Raw genomic sequence first — 22,881 nt, forward strand, 5'->3', positions numbered from 1 at the left:
TTCGAAAGCGACTTTCGCCTTCCAGCGGGGAAGCCGCGGCCGTCGGAGGGAGAGGCAGGAAGCCGCGGGCTGCGCAGCTCTGCCGGTCATCTGATCCCAGACCCGCGTCCGGCGGGGAGCGAGGACGGAAGGCAGCCCCGCGGGAGACCCGCCTAGGCTGGCAGCTGATTCGGCGTTGCGCTCCGCCGTTCCCGTCGCGATGCCTCCTGCAGGCCGCCTCCCGCCCCGCTCTCCTTTTCTCCTTCATTGATTCCCGCAGCCGGCTGTGTCTTTCCGCCCTCCTCCCTTTCGCCTTCCTCCCTTGGCCTCGTTTCTTGGAAGGAGAGAGACGGCCGGTCACTTAGGGCAACTTTGCGATCCTTCCTCTTGGCCAAACAAACCCTCGAGGGAACTCCCTCACCTCCTTCCCTCCAACCCCGGCTGTTTTTTCTTTCCCTTTTTTCCTGTTTCTCTTTTTAAGCCGATCCGATAATCTACTTCAGTATGGCAAGTGTTCTTCTCTGATGTTACGCTCCTTTTGATACTGTACATTTATTTTTGGAGCCAGGCCGACTTTTGGAATGGAGTCCTAAATTCTTGCCTCCCTCCCTTTTTTTCCTTCTCTTGTGGATACACTTAAAAAAAAAAAAAAGCGACACTTTTTGTACTGCTTTCCTTTTTTTTTTTTAAACAGTCAGACTCCCTTGTTTAAGGGAGTTGAATCTTGCTCTGTTTCGAATGCTGGAATTAAAAGACTGAAGAAGAAGAAGAAGAAGAAGAAGAAGAAAACACGTTTCTCCCCTTCCCTCCCTTTTCTTTTTGTTCTGTTACGCTCCACAATATTTTCTACACTGTACCACTTTTTGGTAACCCAGGTCTGAATTTGGGAGAAATCCCCGCTTTTGCTCAGAAACATTTTACCATTTCTGTCTGCTTCCCTTCCCATTACAAGTGAAGCCAAGATCCTACTAAACCGTGATTCTGGGACTGGAGGACATAGCTCCAGAACAACCAACACACATCCTACGGTTCCTTGGCAGAAGAAGAAACTCCTTTTGGACACACAGACTGGGCTGTGTTCCTCTGTCATTTGACTCTAAGGAAGGAAAAAGTTTGGAAGAAAAAGTTTGGCATCTTCCCCGTTGAGGCTGAGCGCAAGGCACAAACATTTCCATGTTCCTTATGAGAACTCTTTGGAGGGAAAGACGGTGAATCCTCCCGGATTGATTCAGTTCCTGTCCTTGGAAATTGCTGGCAGTCTTTGGAGGCCCTTCGGTCTCAGCGAGCCGCGATGGGGCTGTGAGGCCAAACAGATTTCCCACTGGATAGTGTGGGAGTCGAGGAAAATCCCTCCGGAGAGGAACAAAGTGATAGACACTGCAGTGACGGGAGCTGCCCCAGCACGTGAATGGCTGCCAAGGATTATGACCACTTGTTTAAATTGCTTATCATCGGAGATTCGGGTAAGAACGTTTGTTTGTCATCCTCACCCCATCTTCAGTCTTATATGTTCTTCTGTATTGCTGGTCCTTCCCCCCCCCCCCAATGATTTCAACCATTTTGCTGTCTTTTTTTTTGGATATTTTCAGATCTTCCCACTCACTTTTCATGCCACATGCATCTGTTACTCATTTGCCATCCTCATTTTGAACGCTTATCCTGGTTCCTTCCAATTTTTCTCCTCCCCTAGTCTTTTATGTCAATCATACGTCCCCTTCTTCCAGTTCATTGTGAGCACTTGGGATGGGTTGAACACATTCCTCCCCCCATTTTTACCTATCCCTTATTCTCATTCTTTTGTACTTCTCCACCTCTCTGCCTCACCTTCATTCTTGCAAATACTCCTGGGCAAAATAAAGCTCCACAACTCTGGAAGGAAGTCATTGGACCAACAGCCCCCTTATCTTTTCTCTTTAGTTCTGCCCCTCTTCTTGTCCTCACTACTTTTCAGGAACTCTCTAATTCTCTGTAGACCACACTGACGTACAGAAAGCTCCACTCAATTTATTAACAACTGAATTTTGTTTCAGTGACACCTCACATCAGTGGTTTTCTGCAGGTCTCAATTGTGTTAAATTTGTAGAATTCCCAGCATCCTTTGGGATCTAGTTTTTTCAACCCTGGAATATTCTCATTTAGTTTTAGAGATGGGGGAGCAATCTTGGTAAGTTCCCTTATTTTATTGTCTGAGGATTGTTGAGCTACCTTCTCCAAATGGATGACCTCCAGGCATGCTGGGACCACATAGCCATGAATTCTGGGAGTTGTATTCATAGGCTTTGAATTCTGGGAGTTGTAGTTCCAGCACATCTGGAACTGATGATGGCTGATTTTGATTCCTCAAAATGTTTATAATAATGCTTCATGCATTTATTTAATATATTTCTATGTCATTTCCTGGCTAGTTATCTCAAAGCAGAATACAAACATAAAAATAAAAGCTATTGATGCATTATTAACATTTAACAATAACATTGCAATACATTAAAAAAATAATAGCAAAATAAAAATATAGTGGAGAAGTGGGGTGGAAAATTAAGATTAAACAAGATGGACTCTTAAATTTCCACCTGATTTAAAGCAGCACTTTCTCATTGGCTATATGTTTCACATCATGCTGTAGTCCTGTAGCTCTTAAATGAACTTGCTCGAAGAGATGAATCTTTAATCATGTACAGGACTGCACTGTTATTTTCTTTACATAGACCTTTCAGTTCTTTAAGAACGTTGCAAATCAGGCAGGTAACCTGGTGCCTTCCAGAAATCTTAGACTTTGTCCCTCACCAACCTCAGCCATCTTGGCCAAATCCAGTGATGGATTTATGATCCAAAACATCTGGAAAGCACCAGATTGGGTATCCTGGTGCAAAACCATTCCATTGAACCCCTTCAGTGGTAAAGTCCCATCTTTCATCTTCCAAGCTGCATTTTGAGCCATAGCATAAAAGCTTGGCTTCCTGCTGAAGATGTGGCTGCCAGCAGAGAGAGCTGGGGATCTGGGTGGTGCACCTGCTGTGAAATCTGAGATGTTAACATGAATGTAGAATTCTGCAGTTTAGGATGAATGATTCATATAGATGGTATTGCTCTTTGTAGGCACCACATGTTGTCTGCCACAAACCCCTGCAGTCACATAACTGCTTGTGAAGGAATGAGGATGAGGTGGGGGCTGTATCTTCCAGTGGACACACTGCAAGGCCAAGAAGTGGAAGGGGAGACTGGTTGGAGCAGACTTATCCAGTTGAGGCTGGGTTGATCTTCCATTTCTGGTACTCTTATGAGGATGGAGGAGACCTTTCTTCTGAATAGTCACTGGGCTGTTCCAAACTGAACGTTTCTTCGTGCAGCAGTCTAATCCTATGGCAGGACTGGGCTGCTCTTCCGTTTGTCATTGTATTCTTCTTGAAAAAGGAGTGGTGCAACCTCCCCATGGTCTTGCTTCTCTCTTTGTCAGAAAGCCCAGAGTGATGATGAGTTCAGCTCTTCACTTTCTCTTCGGGCCCTTTGCAACTCATGTTGCTTATCTTCTCACTTTAGGACCTTTGAAAGTCTTTATGGCTTTCTCGATTTGCTTTCTGCTCTTGATAAAGCTGATTTTGAAATGGATCAGAGTAGAACTGGTAGAAGCAGTACTTGGTGTGTATTCATGCATGTTTCGGTATCCAAGAACCAGTGTTTGCTCCAACTGGGTAATTACTTGCTCCATGAAGATAAAGAAAAGCCATAATTTAGTTCCCCAGATCACTTGCAAATCTGGGTTTAGGGTAGCATGTTGTATGAACCCAGTCAGTTTGCCTTGTAAGCCTTGGTATATGGCATAGTATGATGTGGGAACCCAGCCAATTGTGGTTTATTTAATAAACCATGATAAAGCAAACAGTTGCCTTTACATGATGTGTGAATGGCTGCAATCTGCAGGGACCAGAACAAATTTTATTTTCAAAAGGATAGAATAGGAGAAATTGGGCTAATCTAGGCCAGTCTTTTTAGCATTAGCTCTTGGATATACAGTACTGTATTCTGGAGGAGACATTACAGGGCTTGTGGAGTCCTTGGGGTTCTCCTTGGTTGTTTTCTTGCAAACTTTTTGTTACCTGGCTAGGTAACATCTTCAGTGCTAGAATGGTAACGAAACGTTTACAAGAAAACAACCAAGCTCAGAGAACCCCAAGGACTCCACAGTTCAACCCTGAGCTACACATATTCACTTTTATTGGTATTACAGGGTTTACTAGATGTCAGTACGGCATGTCAAGAACAAGTCCTGCCAATCTAATCTCAGCTTCATTATTTGACTGGATAATTTCCACAGTAGACTGGGGGAATGCTCTATATCAATGTTTCACAACCTTGGCAACTTTAAGCTGTGTGGACTTCCAACTCCCAGAATTCCCCTGGCTGGTGTATCTCTGATATATATATCTGTGAGAATATATACTGTATCTGAAACCTGGAATCTCAGTAGTTCAACAGCATTAACTCATCCTTCCAGTGTTTTCTTACAGTCCAAAATAAATGTACTACTGTTTTATAGCAAGAACAAGCTGAAGAAATTGACTCATGATACAGTAGAAATGCAAATGAAGATCCCATCAGTTTGAAGTAGATGCTGCTTGCAGAAGAGAGAGAAGTTGATGAAATGATTGATGGATAGATTGTAAGAATGGCAAGGTAAAAAGTTGGTGCAAAAGGCTGTTGATAGCTGGCAATCACACCTTAGTAATGGAGGATCCCAGAATGTTTGGTAGAGTGTCCTGGGATCTCTTTGGATCAGGTTGCTCCAAGGCTTGTCTGATTTATAGAGGATTTTAGGATTTAAGTGCCTGTCACGTGTTCTCATGGTCCTTAGTATGAAAGGGACAGTCAAAGTTAGGATAGATCAGAGGGACTAACTTGTGGACTAAGAAGTATTTGGGGGCAGAAACAGTAAAACCTTATTAAAATGTATTTATTGGCGGATGAAGAGGGTCTGCTATTCATGTGGCAATTCACATAATCATATCATTATGGAAAGAATGCAAATTGGGTCATTTGCATCCATTTACATTGTTTGCATAATGATGCCATTGTACTAATCAGTGTGGAAAATTGGTCTGTTGCATGCGAAGGCCCTTTAGACAATCCGAAAGAGGGCAAATATTTTAACAGAACTATAAATATGGGCTGGAAGGGATCTCTCTTAGGTGGATCTACAGCTTGCTTGAAAACAACTCCAAGATTGCTTGTTAAAACTAGAGTGAAGTCAGGAATGGGATGCCAGCAAGGCTTGATCCTGGGTTTCATCTGCATCCAGCTTTGATTAATTATTTGGGTGAAGAGGTAGAAGAAATGCTTGTCAAATCTGCAGATGAAAAATAGGAGGAGGACAGCTAATAGTCTGGAAAACAATCATAGCATTCAAAATACCTTGATAAGTAGATCAGCTGGAAACCATCTAGTAGTGACAAATGCAAAATTCTTAACTTAGGAAACCGAAATCAAATGCACAGTTATAGGATGGGAGATACCGGATTGATAAAAGTATTTGTGGAAGAGATTTTGAAACAGTTCTTGATTGCAAACTGTGTATGAGTCAGCAGAGAGATAGGGCTGCAAAAAAAAAAGAAAAAAAGAAGAAAAGCAAATGCAGTTATAGGCTGCATCAATAGAAGCATCGCCCCCAGATCATGGGAAGTATTCGCTCCCTTGTATTCTGCACTGATCAGACATCACCTTGAGTATTATGTTCCATTCTGAGCCCCACATTTTAAGAAAGATTCGGAGAAACTAGAGCAGTTACAGAAAGGGGCAATCAGGAAGCTCGGGGTAGAAAAGCTCAAAGATAAATTAAGGGAGATGACTCCCGTGAGCCCCAAGAACAGAAGAACGAGTGGCAATGTGAGAGCACCGCTAAGAAGGTGGGACTGTTCTATGTTAGGAAGAATTTCCTAGTGGTGGCAGAGGTTTTTGACAGTGGAACCAATTATCAAGGGAGGGCTGAGGTTCCTATCTTTGGATGAAAGACTGGAGAGCAGTCTGTTTGGATTGCTTTAATGTGAATTCCCCTTTGGAGGAGAGGGCTTAATACTTTCCAACTGTATGAGTGTATGATTCCAGTATTACTGACTGCCCAGCTCATGTGATTGCTGGGATAGGGAATGGTGACTCCCCCCTCCCCCTTTGGAATTCAAATTAAAACAGACTCAGAAAAAAGGATATGAAAAAGTCCACTCTGGCATTGACATGGTTGGGACCTCTAGCTCTCTTGTACCCACTAAGGATTCCCCAAAACCTTAGTGAAAATAAGCCACAGAAGATCTGCTTTGGCCAGGCAGAAGAGAGACAAGTAACTGATAAGCCTTGGAAGTGCCCATGAAATGACAGTGTTGAGGACCAGAGGTCCCACGCATCAGTGATCTAGACTGTGCAGGAAAAGAATACTCACTAAATTCTCTGGCTCAGAATTGTCTGTGACCACTAAATTTTAAGAAACATTTTTATCCCCCATGGGGGAAAGATACTTGTAGAAATCTTTTTAACTGGTATCTTCCTCCATTATGGTGGCCAGCCACTTAGGACAGACTTTTCAACCTGGTCTTACTCCACATGAATGGACCATCTCCCAGAATCCACCAATGAACAACACCATTGCTGAGAAGCTAGGACATTGCTGGCTGGGGAATTCTGGAAGTTGAAGTCCACACATCTTACAGTGGCTGAGATTGAGAAACATTGATCTAGGAGTTGAAATCCAAGCATCTGGAGGGCACCCTCATTGGGGAAAACTCTCTTAGGATATCTCCTTTCATCTCTGGTGAGGCAAGGCTATATGTTATATGAGAAGCAATCCAGTGATTGCATTCATGCATAAGAAGCCAGGAATCCTAGGTGTAATAAACCATGCAAATCTAGATGGCCCATTTACTTCCATTTTTTTTCTTTCTAGTAGATACGATGTCCTAATAGATGAGGCCTAAAGGGAGAGTTTGGTACACCACCTTAACACAGCTTTGTGGCTAAGAGTGCTCAAACAAACTAAGACCTTCTAAGCTAGTTGAAATGAAGGCTTGTTTTTTATAAATCCTGGTTTCCTTGGGTGTGTTTAACCAGAATCTTAGTTTTAAGCACTCCATGAAGCTTTTCTGCATCTGGTTATGTTATGTACTCATGCAAAGAGAGAAGCTGCACGTATGTGCATGCAGCTAACTCACATTGTGGCGTATGAACTCCATAGATTCCTTTCCTGTTATGCGTTAATGATTCTTCTGAAGGCTCCCTTGGAGAGGAGCAGAGAGGGCTAGAAGAGGGTCATACAGCTGCAAGTTGTTTTCCTCTATTTATTGTTTCCCAGCTTTTCCTCCACCAAATCTCTAGAAAAATTAGCATGTAAAGGAGATAACAGAGATGGGGGTAGATAGAGAACAGCTGCTCTGATCCCCTCTCATTTTATCTGGAGAGTCCTTCTGAAAGTAAACCATTCCCAGTGTTGCAGCGTGGACCTTTTAGTCAACTTTCCAACCAGGCAGCCTTGCCCTTGTTCTGGAGACTCCATTCCTTGCCTTCTTTCTCCTCTTGTTTTCCATATCCCTCTAGCAAATTCTTTACATTCCATGGCCTTTCAGCTTACTCTGTCTTCATTAGGCCATTTGGGAGGGGGGTGTTGCTCCTTCACCTCCTTTCTTCTCCTAAAAGTTTGTTCTTCTACAAACATTTGGTTTCCCTTGAGTCTGCTTGTTATTTCCTCCTTGTGGCTCAGTGGCAATATTTTGGCTACAGTCCTACTGGCACTCATGCTAAATTCGGTGTTAGGAGGAAGATTAGATTTCGCACACAGTCTTCATCGGTTTGAATAGCTCAAAGTGTTCTAGACATATTCTCTTCCAGTGTTCTCCCCTCCATCTGTTGCCATTTTCGGTGCTGAAGTTTAGAACCTGTACTTGTAGGAACTTATCTGCATCTTGAGTTACTTCATAAAATGGATTGCACGTTAACTGCATTGTGTAAAAAGCCCAAACCATCTTAAGACAGAATAATTAAAGAGCTGGCACACTCAGATGTGGAGAGAGTCCTCAAAAGTTGGTGTTTTGTTTTTTAATGAAAAAGGATGTACATTCCCTGAATGGAATTCTGTGTAATAAGTAGCCAGGTCCTACATAGCTCAGTGAATATGTGATTCACACAGTGCCTAAGCTATAATATGTTGAGTTTGGTTTGGTTTAGCATGCTTTAAGAACTCAACTGTTGTGGTCTGCAAGCTGATTTTTGCCTTCATGTGTGGTGTGCGGTCAGCCAATTCTAGTTAGCCAACAAACCATAGCTTAGGATAATATATATAGTAGGAGTGTGCTAAAATGGCAGTTCAGTTGAACATCATGTTGCAATGACGTGGAAAGCCAAGAGGCTCCTGCAGGAACTGAAGGAAATCAACTGGCACATGATGGGGCCTAGCTGATTTGTGAAATCTGGGAAGAAAAACAGATTTCCGTCAGTGTGTATACATGTGTGGGAGAGAAAGAGAGAGACTGCCTAGCATTCAGCCAATAAAGCTTGGTCTAGCTGCTGCGGAAACTCAGTCTTGGCTTATCTCCCACTGCAGCTGTAGAGAATGGAGATGGAGTTGTCGACAGTACTCACAACCTTCACAGGAAGGGGTCTGTTCAAGAAGCCATGGGGAAGGAAGGGAGAAGAGACTGGATAAGAGAACCTGGTTTCCAGGGTTATGTCAACAGGAGTTGCCAGAGAGGATTTCTGTCCTGTGACATCTGTGGTCCCACCCTTTTAGGTGTCTTGATTGCTTTAAGCCAGGGTATCGAGGTGTGCCTTCGTTCTCCTTCCTGCTCATAACCTTTCAACTTCCTATTTAGAAGCAAAATTTCTTGACTGTTCAGCACAACGCTGCTCCAGTTTAATTCTATATATCCTGTGTTCTCACCACTGCCCTCAGTTTACATCAACGGTGTGGGAGATAATCCACAATCTCCGATGTTTCCCTGTAACGCTGTGCCAGCTTCTCTTCCAGTCTGTGGTTTCCGCCCCCCCCCTCCTCCTTGCAGTAGGACACAATAGATTTGGACAGGAGTGGCCCTTTTTGAGTCAATACTCCGAGGTTGTTTGCTTTGGGTGGGAAGCTTGTAAGCTTTGCTGAGGAACCTCTGTTGCATCAGAAGTAGTTAAGAAATGATGGGAAGGACTAAACCTTTATTTTGAGTTTGTGTGATTGTTCCCTTTTGTTTCCTGTCCAGGGGTTGGCAAAAGTAGCCTTCTGCTCCGCTTTGCAGATAATACCTTCTCAGGTAAGGAACTGCCCTCCTGTATTGATGGTCATTGGATTGGTTGGGAGCCCTGACTCCTGCCATGCACCAAAAATGCTGCAACTTGATTCCAGTGCAGTTCAGGCCAAGCATCTTTGGATAATGTGGATTCTTGACTTTAACATCTCATTTTTAAAAGCAGTTGCAAAATTGTCATGGGCCCACTAGAGAAGAATACCTTAATGCCCAGATGCCAAAAAACAGGATGGCTGCATTGGTCCACGAGATGCAAAAATCACAGTCCCCAATTGGGCAATTAGGAGTAACAGAAATTCCACAAATGAGCTTGTGAGTTTTCCAGAGATTTTCCTGAGGTTAATTCAGAAGAATGTGGAAGCTCATACCTCCTTTGTGGCATTTTAATTGGTTGTAATAATGATATTGCCCAATTGTGGATTTGGGGTTTAATTTACCCAATGTTCCTTTATTCAGTTTTGCTATCAAAGAAGCAAATTGCCCTATCTGCTCTAATTAAATGTGTAGATATCCTGATTGCGTTTGCCCTGCTGGCAATGCTGTAATTGAATCCTTGATGGTTTAAGATTGTATGTCTTTTCAAAGTGTTGCAACATGAATTCTTTTCAGAACGAATTCCTTCTCTTTTGCCCCTCCCTCCTCCCTCGGTTGAGTTATTTCTCTCCATTTTATCTGGCTTGCTTTCTGTGTGCAAAGTGAGATCGTAATTTGCCGGTTAGCCAAACCGTTGATTAAATGGCCGTGCAAAATCTGCCAAAGCTACAGGCTGCACTGATTCTCATAGCATCCATTCTGAGCAAAATTGCTGCAGTTTTCCTTGTTACAAATGAGGTTGCATCCGTAGCTGAAGTTGGACCCAAAGTCCTTCAGATTCTAATAGTATTACATCTCATTTTTTCCCCCATTCAGTTAATCAGTGGAATGTAGTCTTTCAAGTGTCACAATGTAACTTTTGACCATTAACAATCTTGACTACCTATTTTTTTTCTTAACAATACCAATATTTGATCTCATTACTGCTTTGCAATAATGCATCCTAAAACTTAGGTTTAACTTTTCTGAGTTTGCTCAGTAAAAGGCATTTTTACTGTTTTCTGATTTATTTGTTCTAATTCTTTCCTCTCTCTTCCCTGTGTCTCTCCAGGTAGCTATATCACAACAATTGGGGTAGATTTCAAAATCCGGACATTAGTGATAAATGGAGAAAGAGTGAAGCTGCAGATCTGGGATACAGCTGGACAGGAACGGTTCAGGACTATTACCTCCACGTAAGCCTAGGACAGGAGCTGGCGGGAGTGGCGGTGCCTGAATACTGTAGAATGAAGAATGGGGTTAAATTGATGAGAGTCCTGTGAAATGGCCAGGGAGAGAGCCTAGGTATTAATCAGCTAGAATAGCAGTTAGCAGCCTTTTGACATTATAGTCACCATTTACAATTTTGCAGGATGGTGCAGACACCAAAATAAATAAAAGTTCGAAAACTTGTGTGAATGCCCTTCCCTAAAAAGTCACAAGGTTTCAGACCCAGAATGAGAAAAAAAAACATACATACATAAAATACTTTGACAATCTTGTGGGATTCTAGCCATTTTGATTTTTTTATTTGATTTTTATCGAGCATTGGAGCCCTCCCTCTTGGGGTTTCATGGACACGTCAGTGCTGATCACTAAACTAAAATATAACTTTGAGGGGGCTACAGAGGTACTTCAGAACCCTGTCACTGAAGGGAAGAGAAAGATATGGAATTATCGGATTTTCTCAGTTCAAAGCAAGTAGTTGTTTCATTTTCTTTGGGTGCAGGTATTATCGCAATACTCATGGTGTCATCATTGTTTACGATGTGACGAACGCGGAGTCCTTTGTTAATGTCAAACGTTGGCTGCATGAGATTGGGCAAAACTGTGACAATGTATGCAAGATTTTGGGTGAGTGACTTTGTTACAAACCTGTCTTCCTCTCGTCTTTCAGTTCAGTGGCCAAAGCTGTGAGTCTTCATGATTCTGTCACGTTACATTGGAACCTGATCGTACGAATAGAAATGCAAAAGATTTTATCAGTAGTTTTCATTCATACCAGAAAAGGAGGAAGTACAGTTGTGTATGCTTTGTGTGTCCTGCTTGTTTCTCATGTGGGTGAGGTGTTGTTGCTGTCTCAGCAATATCCAACCTAGAAAAGGATCGTCAGATGCAATGAGGTTTCAGCCTGTTCACATGTCTGTTTGCATGTTTACAGTCGCTTAATTCTTCTTGGTTGCTCTAGGGACAAACATAACTCCAGAGCTATCTTATTGAAGGTTGGCTACAGAAACCTGATAGAGTCTTTATTTATTTATTGCAATAGTAGCGCTGCATTTGAGGAAATTATTTCAGAGTTGCTATGGTTGCAGAACAGGTCATATCATGGTTCCATCTTCCATGCGCTTCAGATTACTAAGTGCTGATTTTGGCCACTTGAACAAGCCTTTGGTTGGGGGAAAGTATTCTAGCATGCCATGGTACTTTCTTCCTCAGTGTGGAATGTTCCAGATATGTTGGAACTACAACTCCCGTAGTTCTCAACCACCAACCATGTTGGTTAGAAGAGCTGCTGTAGGGCCCTCCTATCATTTGTAGAAATAGGAAGAATACCTAAGATACTTTGCAGGTTGATGGTGGGTCTTTGAGGATGGAAAATATCTGCTGGATATAGAGATCTACTAGATAATGAGGCTTGGCCAAAGCTAACCAAGAGAACATTTGTCATGTGCCCTTCACTTTGAGATGAGGGATAGCGTATGACAAAAAAGCATTGTGGCTGATTGATTGCAGGACAATTCCTTCTTTATCTAACTTGATACACTGCCAACTACTAAAATCTCTCAGCAGTTTATGGGGGGGGGGGAATCAAAATTCAGTAGAGACATTGGCATAGAAATAAACACAATATTTTGGATTCCTGGAAAAGAAAAATGATATGGATTTATTACATTTTTATCTCACCGTTTCCCTAAAAACTCAACATAATGAAGATGAACATACTGCTCATAGAAAATTGACCTAAACAAAGTTAAAGCTAGTTTTCAGTGAGCAACTTGCTTCACCCATGAGATGAAGAATTAATTGGTCATCTGTTGTTGATCAGTAGGCCAAGTAAATATGGAACTTTGGCTTTGTCTCCTGCAAGAAATGAGAGAACTGAGCTGGGGTTAAATCTTGCTTTGTTTACTGCTTTGTTCTCTGGTGAACAAAACCAAAATAATTTAACCAAACTATTAATGGCTTGTTACCACATCCACTCTGAGTGAGAAGGCACATTTCCTAATGAGTCATTCTTATGTCATATGTGATTAATTCATAGAATTATCCTCTTCAGAGTCTTTTCTCCACAGTGTAAGACAGAGAATGTGCAATTTGATATTATCTGCTACCTGTTCCTTTTAAAACAAGAGACATCAAAATTGGGGCATTTACTTGGGCAACATATGCTGTGCCACTGAACTATAATGTCTTCGAGCCTAAATCTTTTCACCAAAAAAAAAAAAAAAATCACTGCAGTCATTAAAAGGAACCAGGTTGAACTGGTCAAGATTAGAGACAGGGCTGTGGTCCCCAGACAGTCTAACTGGACATAAGATGTGATAGGTTCAGAATGAAGATACAGCGTGCCTGAATATCTGCTATTCATGCAGAATTTATCCCATAATATTGAGGGATATGGATTGCTTTCATTGCTCTAATTCTCCTCCCCTATCCCCTCAAACCACCAGTGGGTAACAAATGTGAGGACCTGTCACGGAAGCAAGTAGAGACCCTTGACGCCCGGCGGTTCAGTGATCAGATGGGAGTGCGGCTTTTTGAGACCAGTGCTAAGGAGAACCTCAACGTTGAAGAGGTATTCGGCAGAGGTGGTTATGAGGGCAGAGGTGGGAAGTGACACAGAAGCCTTCAGTGCTTCAAGAGGGGATGGTTGGGGCTTCGGGCTGAAGGAATCTGGCCACGAGAGGTTTGTTCAGTTCCTTTCCCCTTGTATATTCCATGCGTAGATGTTCAATGCCATTACGACCATGGTGCTCCGAACAAAACAGGAAAACCTGGCACGGCGGCAACAGCAGAATGAGGTTGTCAAAATCAACAAGCCCAAAAAGAAGCCTTCCGTCAAGAAATGCTGCTGAAGGGCCAGTCCTCGTATATGCCCTTTCCTTTTGGAGGAGGAATGAACTGTGGGGAGTTGGGTGGGTAAAAATCATGCTCATGTGGTGTTGGGGAGGGGGCTTCTGGATGTTGGTTGGAGGGGCAGGAGAACCTGTATGAATCCTCACAGCACTGGAGTTACACTCTTCTGTTCCCCCCCCCGGAAGTTGAGTTGTGGGGATAGAGAAACCAGTTGAAGCACTATAGTCCCCCCTTGATGGTAGGTTGGGGAGGTAGATTGTGCTTACAGAAAGGGGGTGGGTGGGAAGTACCGAGCAGCATTAAAAAAAAAAAAAAAAGACTACTGAAACAAATTATTAAGATGAATAAAGAAAGAGGATGTGGGGCATAGCTGAGCTCAAGGATATTGTCCTTCTCCCCACAACTGAAAAAAGCCCTTTTCTGCAATGTTGCCCACTCATTGTATTTTATTTCTCCACTTGTGGTATTATGGCTGGGTGCTGTTATTGCATAATACAACCAATATTCAGTTTTAAGTCATGTGAAGAACAATGCAGAGTGAAGGAGAAGGTGGGCATTATGATTGTTTTGGAGGCAAGTTCCTCCAGGCTCTGTGGCTATGCCTCAGTTTACATAATAATAAGCAGAAGTGGAAGAAATCCAGCAAAACATGTCAGAATTTCCCAGCTAATAGTACTGGGAGTTTTCCTTCTCATCTCTCTCTAGGCTTGCTCTGAATACTTTATTTAGGAATGGTTTAGGACCAAGCTATGTTGCTCCCCTATTAGGATTGGAGAGTTTTCCATCTCTTTTACATTAGCCCTGTCCTTCAACCCAGATGTTGGAGAAAATAGCCCCAAATGTAGGGCTGGGTTTGAAAAAGGACTTTGTAACCTTCTCACCTTGTATTTGCAACTATGATCGGGGTACAATTCAGTCAGCCCAGTCTACCTCCAGAAACTGAGGAACACAATAAGAAATGGAGGCATAAACTTTAATATAGGAATATGAAATTATGTCTGGATTCAGCTGATAGTTGCCATCCTAGGATTCCCAACCTTTGGGTATTGCAGACTGATACTCTGTTCCCTTTCAGCATTGGGACCCTCTGTGCAATATATTTGCTTCATTAATTATTTTATATACACCCAACTCTGTAGATAATTAAAACATTTTGTTTTAACCCACTGCTAATGGCATCAAACTTGTTAAGGATACACCACTATTCAATAAAGAAATTTAGATATAAAAACACTTCTGCTGCTTTTATTTGTCTGTTACACCCACTCCTTTGGTGCCAATAGGAGGAGTTAATCATAATGCCAGCTCCTCTCAGTATTTGGCAGTATAAAAGCATTGAGTCTTTTTATCTGAAGCAAAATGTCAAAAAAAAAACAACTTTGATGGATATTAAAAATCTGACTTCTGGGCTAATAAAGTATAAAAGAAGTGGTTAGAATGCCCATTTTAACTCTTATTTAAAAGTATATTACAATGTCCTAGGAAGTATTCACTGATTGCTTATTGAAAGAGAAAATACAGTAATAGATATATATTGGACATACGTAGTTGCAGATGTACATTACGTGGATGAAGGAGACAGGATCAGATTATTGCAGCTGGTTGAAAACGATGAATGCCCCCATGGTAGTGTAAAATATTTGTAGTAAAATGTTTACATTGGCTGGATAAAGGTCCTTTTTGTTGAAAGACAGCCAGACTAAGAACTGAATTTGACTTCAAAGGGAAGTAGAATGGGGGATGACTCATATTTCCATTTCCTCTTGTCTTGCCACCACTTCTAGATGGGGCTGGACAGATGGGGAAGATGGGGCAGCTATCAGTGTCCTGATGGTATGCAAGAATGAGTTACCGTGAGGGCTCCACAGGACAACTTCTGTACAAGGATTCCTGTGAAAATGAGGGAGGAAGCTGATTAATTGTTCAACTGATCTGCTTTCCTTGTTATGCCTTCCTTCCTTCCTACTTCGTTAATACTCACAGAGAAAGAAACATTTCTTCAGGGGCAATGCTGCTTCCTTCAAGTCCTTCTAATGTGAAGGAAGATGGTGCCAGCATGGGGCAATCTCCCATCATAAATTCACCATCTACTATGACAGTGGTCAGCTCGTCTTCTTCGGTAGAGTTGGTTTCTTCACTTGCTCCATCTTGAGACAGCCTGAGACAGAGAATGCCTTTATGTGTTGAAGTCATGATATTCTGCTTCCCTGAACCCACTTTTTTTAAAAGCACAAAGCTGCCACGGTTTCTGGTACCTCTGCTGTAGCTCTTTCAACTGTGTATACGCCTGCTGCCACCTGGGGTTTTCACTGTGAACAGGGAAGCCATTAGAACTGTAGATGTGGTCGTTGTCCAGGCTAAGGGAGTTAAAACGGGCAGCCATCTTCTCCTCTGACAGAAAATATTTGGAACTGGGTTCCCTGTGAGGTGCAGAAAGCAGGGACAATTCACACCCTATCCAATACAACCAATCCTACTTAGAACTGAGTAGTGCTGAGCTCCCCATGGTCAAATTAACAAGCCCTTTATGGAAGGTGGCACTTTATTAGAAACACTTTGGAATGCTGCAAACGAGGGCATCCAAAAGGTAGGGTGGTCCTTTATACAGCATTTGCCATCAGTTATGTTGTCAGGGGAACGTTCAATATGAATGTCTGCATCATGACGGCACAAGAAGGTTCTAGTGTGAAAGGAAGCAATGTGAAGGGGCAGGCTTAATTACAAATTATTAGTTGAGAGCTTGGTTGTTGGGCCACCACTTGGATCGCATTGTAAACATACAGCACCTTGGGAAAACTATAACATCTACATCTGAACAAAAATCTGAATTTTGCCAGACCAAGCCATCTTGTAAACCCAACAGTATGGAATACAAAAATGAATTGGAGCATTTTTTAGTCAATGCCTCCTTAGCCATAGCTTTCATTTTCCTCCACACTTACTGATCTTGGCTTTCCAGATGTCGCTTGAAAGCAAGAGATACTGACCGGCACCTTAAAAAAGAAGGGAGACTTGTATTAAGGAGTTAAACGTCATCCTTAGTTATTTTTGTGTCATTGACATATCTTTAAAATAAAAATTCTAACAGATCCTTATGCCCTTGAAAACCCAAAGCTATAGGTTCACAAAAGCTTCCTTTGGTATCACTTCTATAGTGCTTTCACATGTCCAACCTCAAGGTGTTCACTCCCAAGCCCCTCACAGCTTAGGTACAGAATCTTTGAAATATTTGCCAATCTGCTTATTGTCACACTTTGTTATTTCAGCAGCAGACAAAACTCTTGCCCAAGCTTTTTAATCTTTTATGGTTTAATTGCTGGGTGCTGCTCAGTTTCAGTAAATAATTTTACAGTTTAAGTGATGCTTTTTAAATGTTTTTGTAAAGACTGATTATATCCCATTAGGCTGGTGTCGACTCTTAGTGGCCAAACAGATTTTCTTCAGGAGTAAAGCATATTAGGGGGTTATTCAAAAATACTATAAAATACCCCAAATAAATCTGCTGATAGGTAGCCTCCTGTTGCCCTCTCTGTCTCAGCTTCCTCCATCATTTCCCCTTTGAAGGAAGGCTAGTTGAGCTGCAAATCTGGAATGCAACAAAGGTGACTCCAGCTTTGCTCTCTTGACATCATTTCAGATGCTTCAACACTGGTCACATGGCCATGTTGTGAATAAATGCCAGATGGATGAGTTCTCCTCCATCCCAAATCTAGATATAAACAGAATCATCTTTATCCGAGAGCCTCACAGCACATGATTACCGAGACCCTTGTATACCACTGAAGTTCACCAATCTGTGTCTGGGCTTGATCCGTGGAATTGTGCATGCCACATTGTGTTTCCAACTTGGGATTATGCTTTGGCTACAGCCCATATTCCTTGACAAGATGGAGCAATGCAAAAATTGCCCAGACGAAATAGCTGATGGCGACTCTTGGCTTATTGTAGGATTCATCTGTGAGGTAAAGCAAAAGAGAAAGGTTAAAGAAAACCTGTTTTCCAACAGAGATGTGATTATGAGTGTCTTGAATGGGTGAATGGGTAATGTTGAATCTGAGCACTTCTGAGTAGAAGGATCCTAACTTTAATCATGCTCTGTAGAAAAGGAACATGTATTACTAAACATACAAGAGCCAGTGATGTATAGTGGTTAAAGGCATTTGCCTAGAAATCAGGAGACTGTTAGTTCTAGTCTTTCCTTAGGCACAAATACAGCTGGGGGACTTTGGGCCAGTCATTCTCACTCAGCTCTAGAAAGAAAGCAATGGCAAACTACTTCCAAAAAATGTTGCCATGAAAACTGCACAGCCTCGTCCATGTAGTCACCAGGAGTTAAGACTGATTTGAAGGCACATATACACGCAAAAGTAATAGTTGTATTTTTATTTGGTATGTGATTACATAAGTGCAGTAGAAGCAGACAACAACAGAAACCACAACACAGTAAACAATCAATTTTACAAACTTTAATTAACCCCAGTACTACTATAATTTAAACTGATATCAGGTCCTCCAACCAGAAAGAATGGTTCTTCCAGCTTCATAAAAGGCCTGAAAAAAGTGTTTTGGAATGTCAAGAATTGAGAAGATGAAATCCACATTTTTATGTAAATGGATCATTGGATGTTGGACCAATAGTTTTTGAGAACTGCATAGAATATTTAGGAAAGTGTTTCAAAGGAAAAAACAAAAGATGTGTTGATCATGAAGGAAAACCTTTATATTAATGCAGCATCTGTTTTAGGCCAGCTTGAAGCTTTGGTAAGTAATGTGCAAACCTGGAGTTTCAACTAATTAAAATATTAATTTGTTTCACTAAGTACGGACGGACAACTCAACAGTCCTCAGAAATTGTATACTTTATAGGATGAATGATAGTGAGGTAAAAACTGGTGTTCCGTAACTGCTTTTCACATTAAAATCAGAGTAAGAAAATTCCAAGAAATGTCTCCTAGGAAACAACATTTTTAAAAAGGTTTTTGGCCACATTTTTATTTAGATAGTTCTCTGTAGAAGACAGCTTAAGTGGCAACATTTAGCTGAATTTGGCTGATTTCAAAGAAATTTAGTAGGATCAGACCTGGGTACTATTTGGATGGGAGATTTCTAGGGAACCCAAGGCTTTGCTTAGACTGAGCATTTCAAAAAATATTCCAAAAGACAATGGCAAGCACTTCTTTACAGTACTGGGCCCAAAAAAACTACAAGCCAGGAGCTGAGCTGACCTCTGCTAAAAAGTATCTTGTCCTTTTTAATAGCAGCAGAGGGCATACGAAACAATGCAACATGCTTAGGTGCACAAAGTTGAAGTGACCATATTTTCTTGGAAAAAAATAAAACACAAATCTGAAAAAGCTGCAAATCTGAAAGAGGTTCATAAGGATAAAAAAAAAAGTTTATAGCTTTGCTTTACAGAGGAAAATTCAAGAGCAAAACCAAGAAAAACTTTACAAAAACACGCATTCTAATAAAAATATATGAAATCAAATAGTATATATACATTTATTTTAAAAAGACAATTCAATTTCCATATTGCTCAAATGAATGTGAAAGACTTTGCATTAAGCGGTACCATTTGTACGGTAAAAGTTAAACGACAAAAATAAAGGACAAAAGTGAGTTTTTGAGGAATAAATCAATCTAAGGACAGGTTTCTAAAGTAAAGGACATATGGTCATTGTAACTATGTTTGCTCTGACGTAAGATTGAGCCACATCAGAGACTGTATTTTTTTCACAAAATAAATGCCTTGATTTTCAGAGCTCTCAACAATTCAACTCCTAAGCACAGCCAACATCATTAAAAATACCCCGCAACTTTTTATTGCAGAGGATCAAGGATTAAAAGGATCACAGGGGATTTCCTTGACCCTCCGGGCTCGCCAGGCCCATCCAGGATAAAAGAAACTCGCTTTGACCGGGTTTGGCTTTGCTGATCCCGCCCAGCCTACAGGCTGTCAAAAAAATCGGGTCCCCAACAGGCTTTGCGCTCTTTGACAGCCATTTTTAGGGCGTTCTCCGATGCCTTACAGCGTTCAAGTAGAAAAACTCGAATCCCAGCATGCCTTGCGCTGGTCTAGTGGCCTGCCACTGGCGGCTGGACCTGGCCACGATCACAGGAAGGGGCGTGGCTACCTCGGAGGGTGGGGTAGGGTGCTCGGTTGATCCTTTGCACGTGCGCGCTGTGGAGAAGAAAATGAGCAGCTAGTAACGGTCAGTGCACGCGCACGCTGCCGGGTGGGAGGCGGGGAATTGAAAGAGGGGTTAGAATGCGGACCGGGCGGTAGGATACGCGCATGCGCTATTCCATCGCAGAATTTAAAAAGAAAAACAATTCTTACCGTCTTTAAGATTATTTTTCACGCTGTTCTCACAATAGTGCACCACAGCCAGTCGGGAAACCTAGAAGAGCCACAATCGTCACGTGACGAGAAGTGATGCTTAGTGTGAGGGATTGTGGGAAGTGTAGTTCCCTGATAACCAGGCGGCTGAAACAAGGAATCCCGTCATTCTTTGAGTTTTGCGTTTTCGTCGTTCTACTTTTAACCATCGAGATCGACTCTAAATTGTTGACTCGCGCCCCCTACCGTCCGCTTTTCCCAATATGGGAAAGGTTGGGCTCATTCAGCCAGCGATTTACCAGCCTGGCTGGGGTAGATGGGAGTTGTAGTTTAGCATAGGTGAAGGCTTGTGGGAAGGCTGAGTGATTAAATAGGCTAAAATGCAAGGCAGGTTTCCCACCATCTGAGCACTGAATTCGAGCTAGGAAGGAAAGTTGGAAGGGAACGATTAAATTAGCAATTTAGCTGGTGCAACCTTGTTCATGTTTACTTAAAATAAGGCTCACTTCCCTAGTTATTCACATGTAAGCTTTAAGCCAGTGTTTCTCAACCTCGGCAACTTTAAGATATGTGGACTTCAACTCCCAGAATTCCCCAGCATGGTAACTGGGGAATTCTGGGAGTTGAAGTCCATCTTAAAGTTGTTGAGGTTGAGAAACATTGCTTTAAGCAGTTCATTTTTATTGCAGTGTGGTTTCTATTTTACCCAGTTATGTCTGTTCTTAACAGTGGTTTTAATCATGATTTTTTAAAAATCCTATTATTTAAATATTTATATCCAGTCTCTTTGTGATAAAATCAAATGTGAGGTGACAAAAGTATATCTCTTGCAACAAAATTAGAAGCAAATGTAGCAGTAAAGCAAACAGCAGTGAAATAGCAATGCAGTGAAACTTGGATACTTGCTACTTATTGCTCACTGCAGCTTGCATTGAATCCAGTTTGTTTCCAATGAAACTGGATCTGTTGGTCAGTGTGAGCGTGCAGGATAGTGTAGTGTTAAAGTGGAGACCTGCTGCCAGCCCATCCTCTGCATTCATCCCAAGAAGAGCTGCTGGGGGTCATCTCTCCAGGTGAAGTGAAAAGAGGGAGGGTCTGGAGGCATGCCTTTTGGTGGCAGCCCCCTTGTTATGAATAGGGTGTCCCCACCTTGCTCGCCATTCACAAGGCAGGACAACGGAGAAGGCAATGGCAAGCCACTTCAGTATTGTTGCCAAGAGCACTATGCAAGCATGTTTATGAAGTCACCAGGGGTCAAGCCAGGCTCTAGGAAGACTTTACATTTTATACGAGCCCTGCCCGTATAAAAATATCCATATCAGGATGTTGTGTCAGCTCACCTGCTGGCAAGAACTGCAGCCCCTGGTGCAAAACTTGTGTATGGATGCTGGAGGCAATCCTGCTCCCCTCCAACACGTAAGAGCTACTCACCTGAACACCCATGTCATCTGTCTTTCCCTTATTGCATGCAATGGTCATGTAATGCAGGCTGCTTGTATCATTTTTCCCTGCCAACCATTCTGTATTATGAGGCCTTTAATAATTGGCTACAGGATCCTCATGAGCCGCTGTCTTTTCGCCACCTGATCTGCAGTGTTGGAAAAATAATCTCAGAGCACAGTTCAGGGTTTTGTTGAACTGCCATTTTAGAACTGATTTCTCCTCAGTATCCATCAGGATGGTGATAAATAGGATTTCATCTGCAAGTAAAGTCATACAGCCTGCCTCTTTAGTTGGAGATACTTGTTAATAATAATTAATATTAGTTTGAAGTTGCACATTTCTTTTAAACCACATTCTCAGTATCTAAAACTATATTGTATTTGCTGAGCAATTCTTACAAACCTTTTACATTTCCTAAGGACAATAAGATCTGATCTGAGTTGAAAAAGCATCAGATTCCTTAGCCATGTGTGGGAGAGAGGGTGGCTGGTATGGTATCCTGCCAAATCATAATTATAAGCCTGCTTGTATACCTCACTGAAGTACAAACTAGTCCACCATGTGTAGAACAGTGTATCATGCCCTTAGCAGAAATGATTAGTTTATAATTTTGTACTTCTTGTAAAACTGTTGTATGAGTTCCCTGCTCCTTTGTCTGAATAATAGTAGAGCACACGCTTTGCATGTAGGAGTTTCCAGGTTCATTCCAGCATAGCTGGAAAAATTATGACCTGAAATCTTTCAGAGCCCACTTGGTTAGATTGACTGAGGATGGCGGCTTCCAGTATCTCTACTTCTTTATGTCTCGGCTTGTTACTGGAAGCTGCTGTAACTATCGGGTGTTGCAGCAGGTTATTTTACATTATTTGTGTGATATAAATGTACCCATAATGTATACGAGCAGAAGGATAGCTGGGAAAAAGTAGAACATATCAAGGAAAGCAAAGGAGGATAATGTGTGCAAACATTTAGGTTATCTGTTTGCCTCTGCATTATTCCAGATTCGGGTGTGGCACCCACATAGCCAACCAGAAAGAATGATGACTACATCTAACAGTTTTGCTTCTTTCCAACTTATAGTATGTTTTGGATCTCAAGTTTTTTTCCAAACCATTACAAAGAAATGTGTGAATTATGGTAGGTTCACATAAAGATTGAAGTGCATACAATTCCCTCCCAGCTATACTGGCCAAATCTGAAAGTTATTACTACTCCCAACATTACACCGATGTGCTATATAGCTATTAAAGAAGAGGAAGCTCGCCAAAAAGAGGTCATGATCTGACTTTGTTAGCAAAAAGGATTCAAACCCTGGTTTTGGAAAGCTGAATCTCCAAGCCTTTCAGATCCCTGGATAAATTAGTTTATTGATTTTCCTTTCTCCCCCATTTATTTTTAAAACAAAATTTAAGTTCTTCCCATTTTCATAAAGAAATGTGCAAATATTGGCAAGCTTTTATCTAAAACTCAAGCAAGCATCTTTCAGAGACTGTTGATCCATCTGTTAGGCTCAACTGTAGTTTAAAAATACTGCTGTTTTGCCTTCCCACCCTCCCCTTGCTGGCAAAGAATGTGTGCCTTTATCAGCACATCAAAAGGCAAGAATGCAGTAGTAGATACATCTCCTCTCCACTAGAAAAGCTGCTCTCAGTTGACCTATGAACACCATTTATTGCTGTACTGAGAACGGCCTTGCAATTC

The 22,881-nt window shown here is 41.8% G+C and overlaps 3 protein-coding genes across 4 annotated transcripts in view; 2 read left to right on the top strand and 1 right to left on the bottom strand.

Moving 5' to 3' along the window:
• Positions 1-14,630, top strand: LOC103062306 (ras-related protein Rab-35-like). The gene is made up of 6 exons (XM_007432220.4): positions 1-1,442; positions 9,201-9,251; positions 10,390-10,513; positions 11,047-11,171; positions 12,992-13,116; positions 13,268-14,630. Exons 1-6 carry the CDS (start codon positions 1,388-1,390, stop codon positions 13,394-13,396), a joined length of 609 nt encoding a protein of 202 aa, XP_007432282.1. The 5' UTR covers positions 1-1,387; the 3' UTR covers positions 13,397-14,630.
• Positions 14,623-19,886, bottom strand: HCFC1R1 (host cell factor C1 regulator 1). 2 transcript variants are annotated; one of them, XM_088142607.1, is made up of 7 exons: positions 19,738-19,886; positions 19,427-19,578; positions 17,159-17,352; positions 16,340-16,390; positions 15,653-15,817; positions 15,379-15,555; positions 14,623-15,287 (listed from the first exon to the last, which is right to left on the bottom strand). In XM_088142607.1, the coding sequence occupies exons 2-7, from the start codon at positions 19,457-19,459 to the stop codon at positions 15,143-15,145; spliced, it is 765 nt and encodes a 254-aa protein (XP_087998733.1). In that variant the 5' UTR covers positions 19,460-19,578; positions 19,738-19,886; the 3' UTR covers positions 14,623-15,142. The 2 variants fall into 2 exon arrangements, with proteins under 2 accessions (XP_087998733.1, XP_007432286.1); XM_007432224.4 differs by lacking the exon at positions 19,427-19,578 and having other exon boundaries at positions 19,738-19,882.
• The window catches only part of THOC6 (THO complex subunit 6), an 11,365-nt gene continuing 7,957 nt past the window's right edge, over positions 19,474-22,881 (top strand). The window contains exon 1 of the mRNA XM_007432225.4: positions 19,474-19,609. The gene's annotated coding sequence lies outside the window, so the exon portion shown is untranslated. The remainder of the gene's footprint in view (positions 19,610-22,881) is intronic.

Source organism: Python bivittatus, unplaced genomic scaffold (genome assembly GCF_059951505.1).
Source record: "Python bivittatus isolate LINGU-HERP-01145 unplaced genomic scaffold, Pbiv_v1 ctg000440_np1212, whole genome shotgun sequence".
NCBI lineage: Eukaryota > Metazoa > Chordata > Lepidosauria > Squamata > Pythonidae > Python > Python bivittatus.

Excerpts from the sequence above, each read along its gene's own strand:
- LOC103062306 (XM_007432220.4), top strand. The coding sequence starts at position 1,388 with ATGGCTGCCAAGGATTATGACCACTTGTTTAAATTGCTTATCATCGGA. Across the intron at positions 9,252-10,389 it reads TGCAGATAATACCTTCTCAG|GTAGCTATATCACAACAATT; the intron begins GTAAGGAACTGC and ends GTGTCTCTCCAG. Across the intron at positions 13,117-13,267 it reads AGAACCTCAACGTTGAAGAG|ATGTTCAATGCCATTACGAC; the intron begins GTATTCGGCAGA and ends TTCCATGCGTAG.
- HCFC1R1 (XM_088142607.1), bottom strand. The coding sequence starts at position 19,459 with ATGCTGGGATTCGAGTTTTTCTACTTGAACGCT. Across the intron at positions 15,556-15,652 it reads TTGAAAGAGCTACAGCAGAG|GCTGTCTCAAGATGGAGCAA; the intron begins GTACCAGAAACC and ends TCTCTGTCTCAG. Across the intron at positions 15,288-15,378 it reads GAAGAAATGTTTCTTTCTCT|GAATCCTTGTACAGAAGTTG; the intron begins GTGAGTATTAAC and ends TCATTTTCACAG.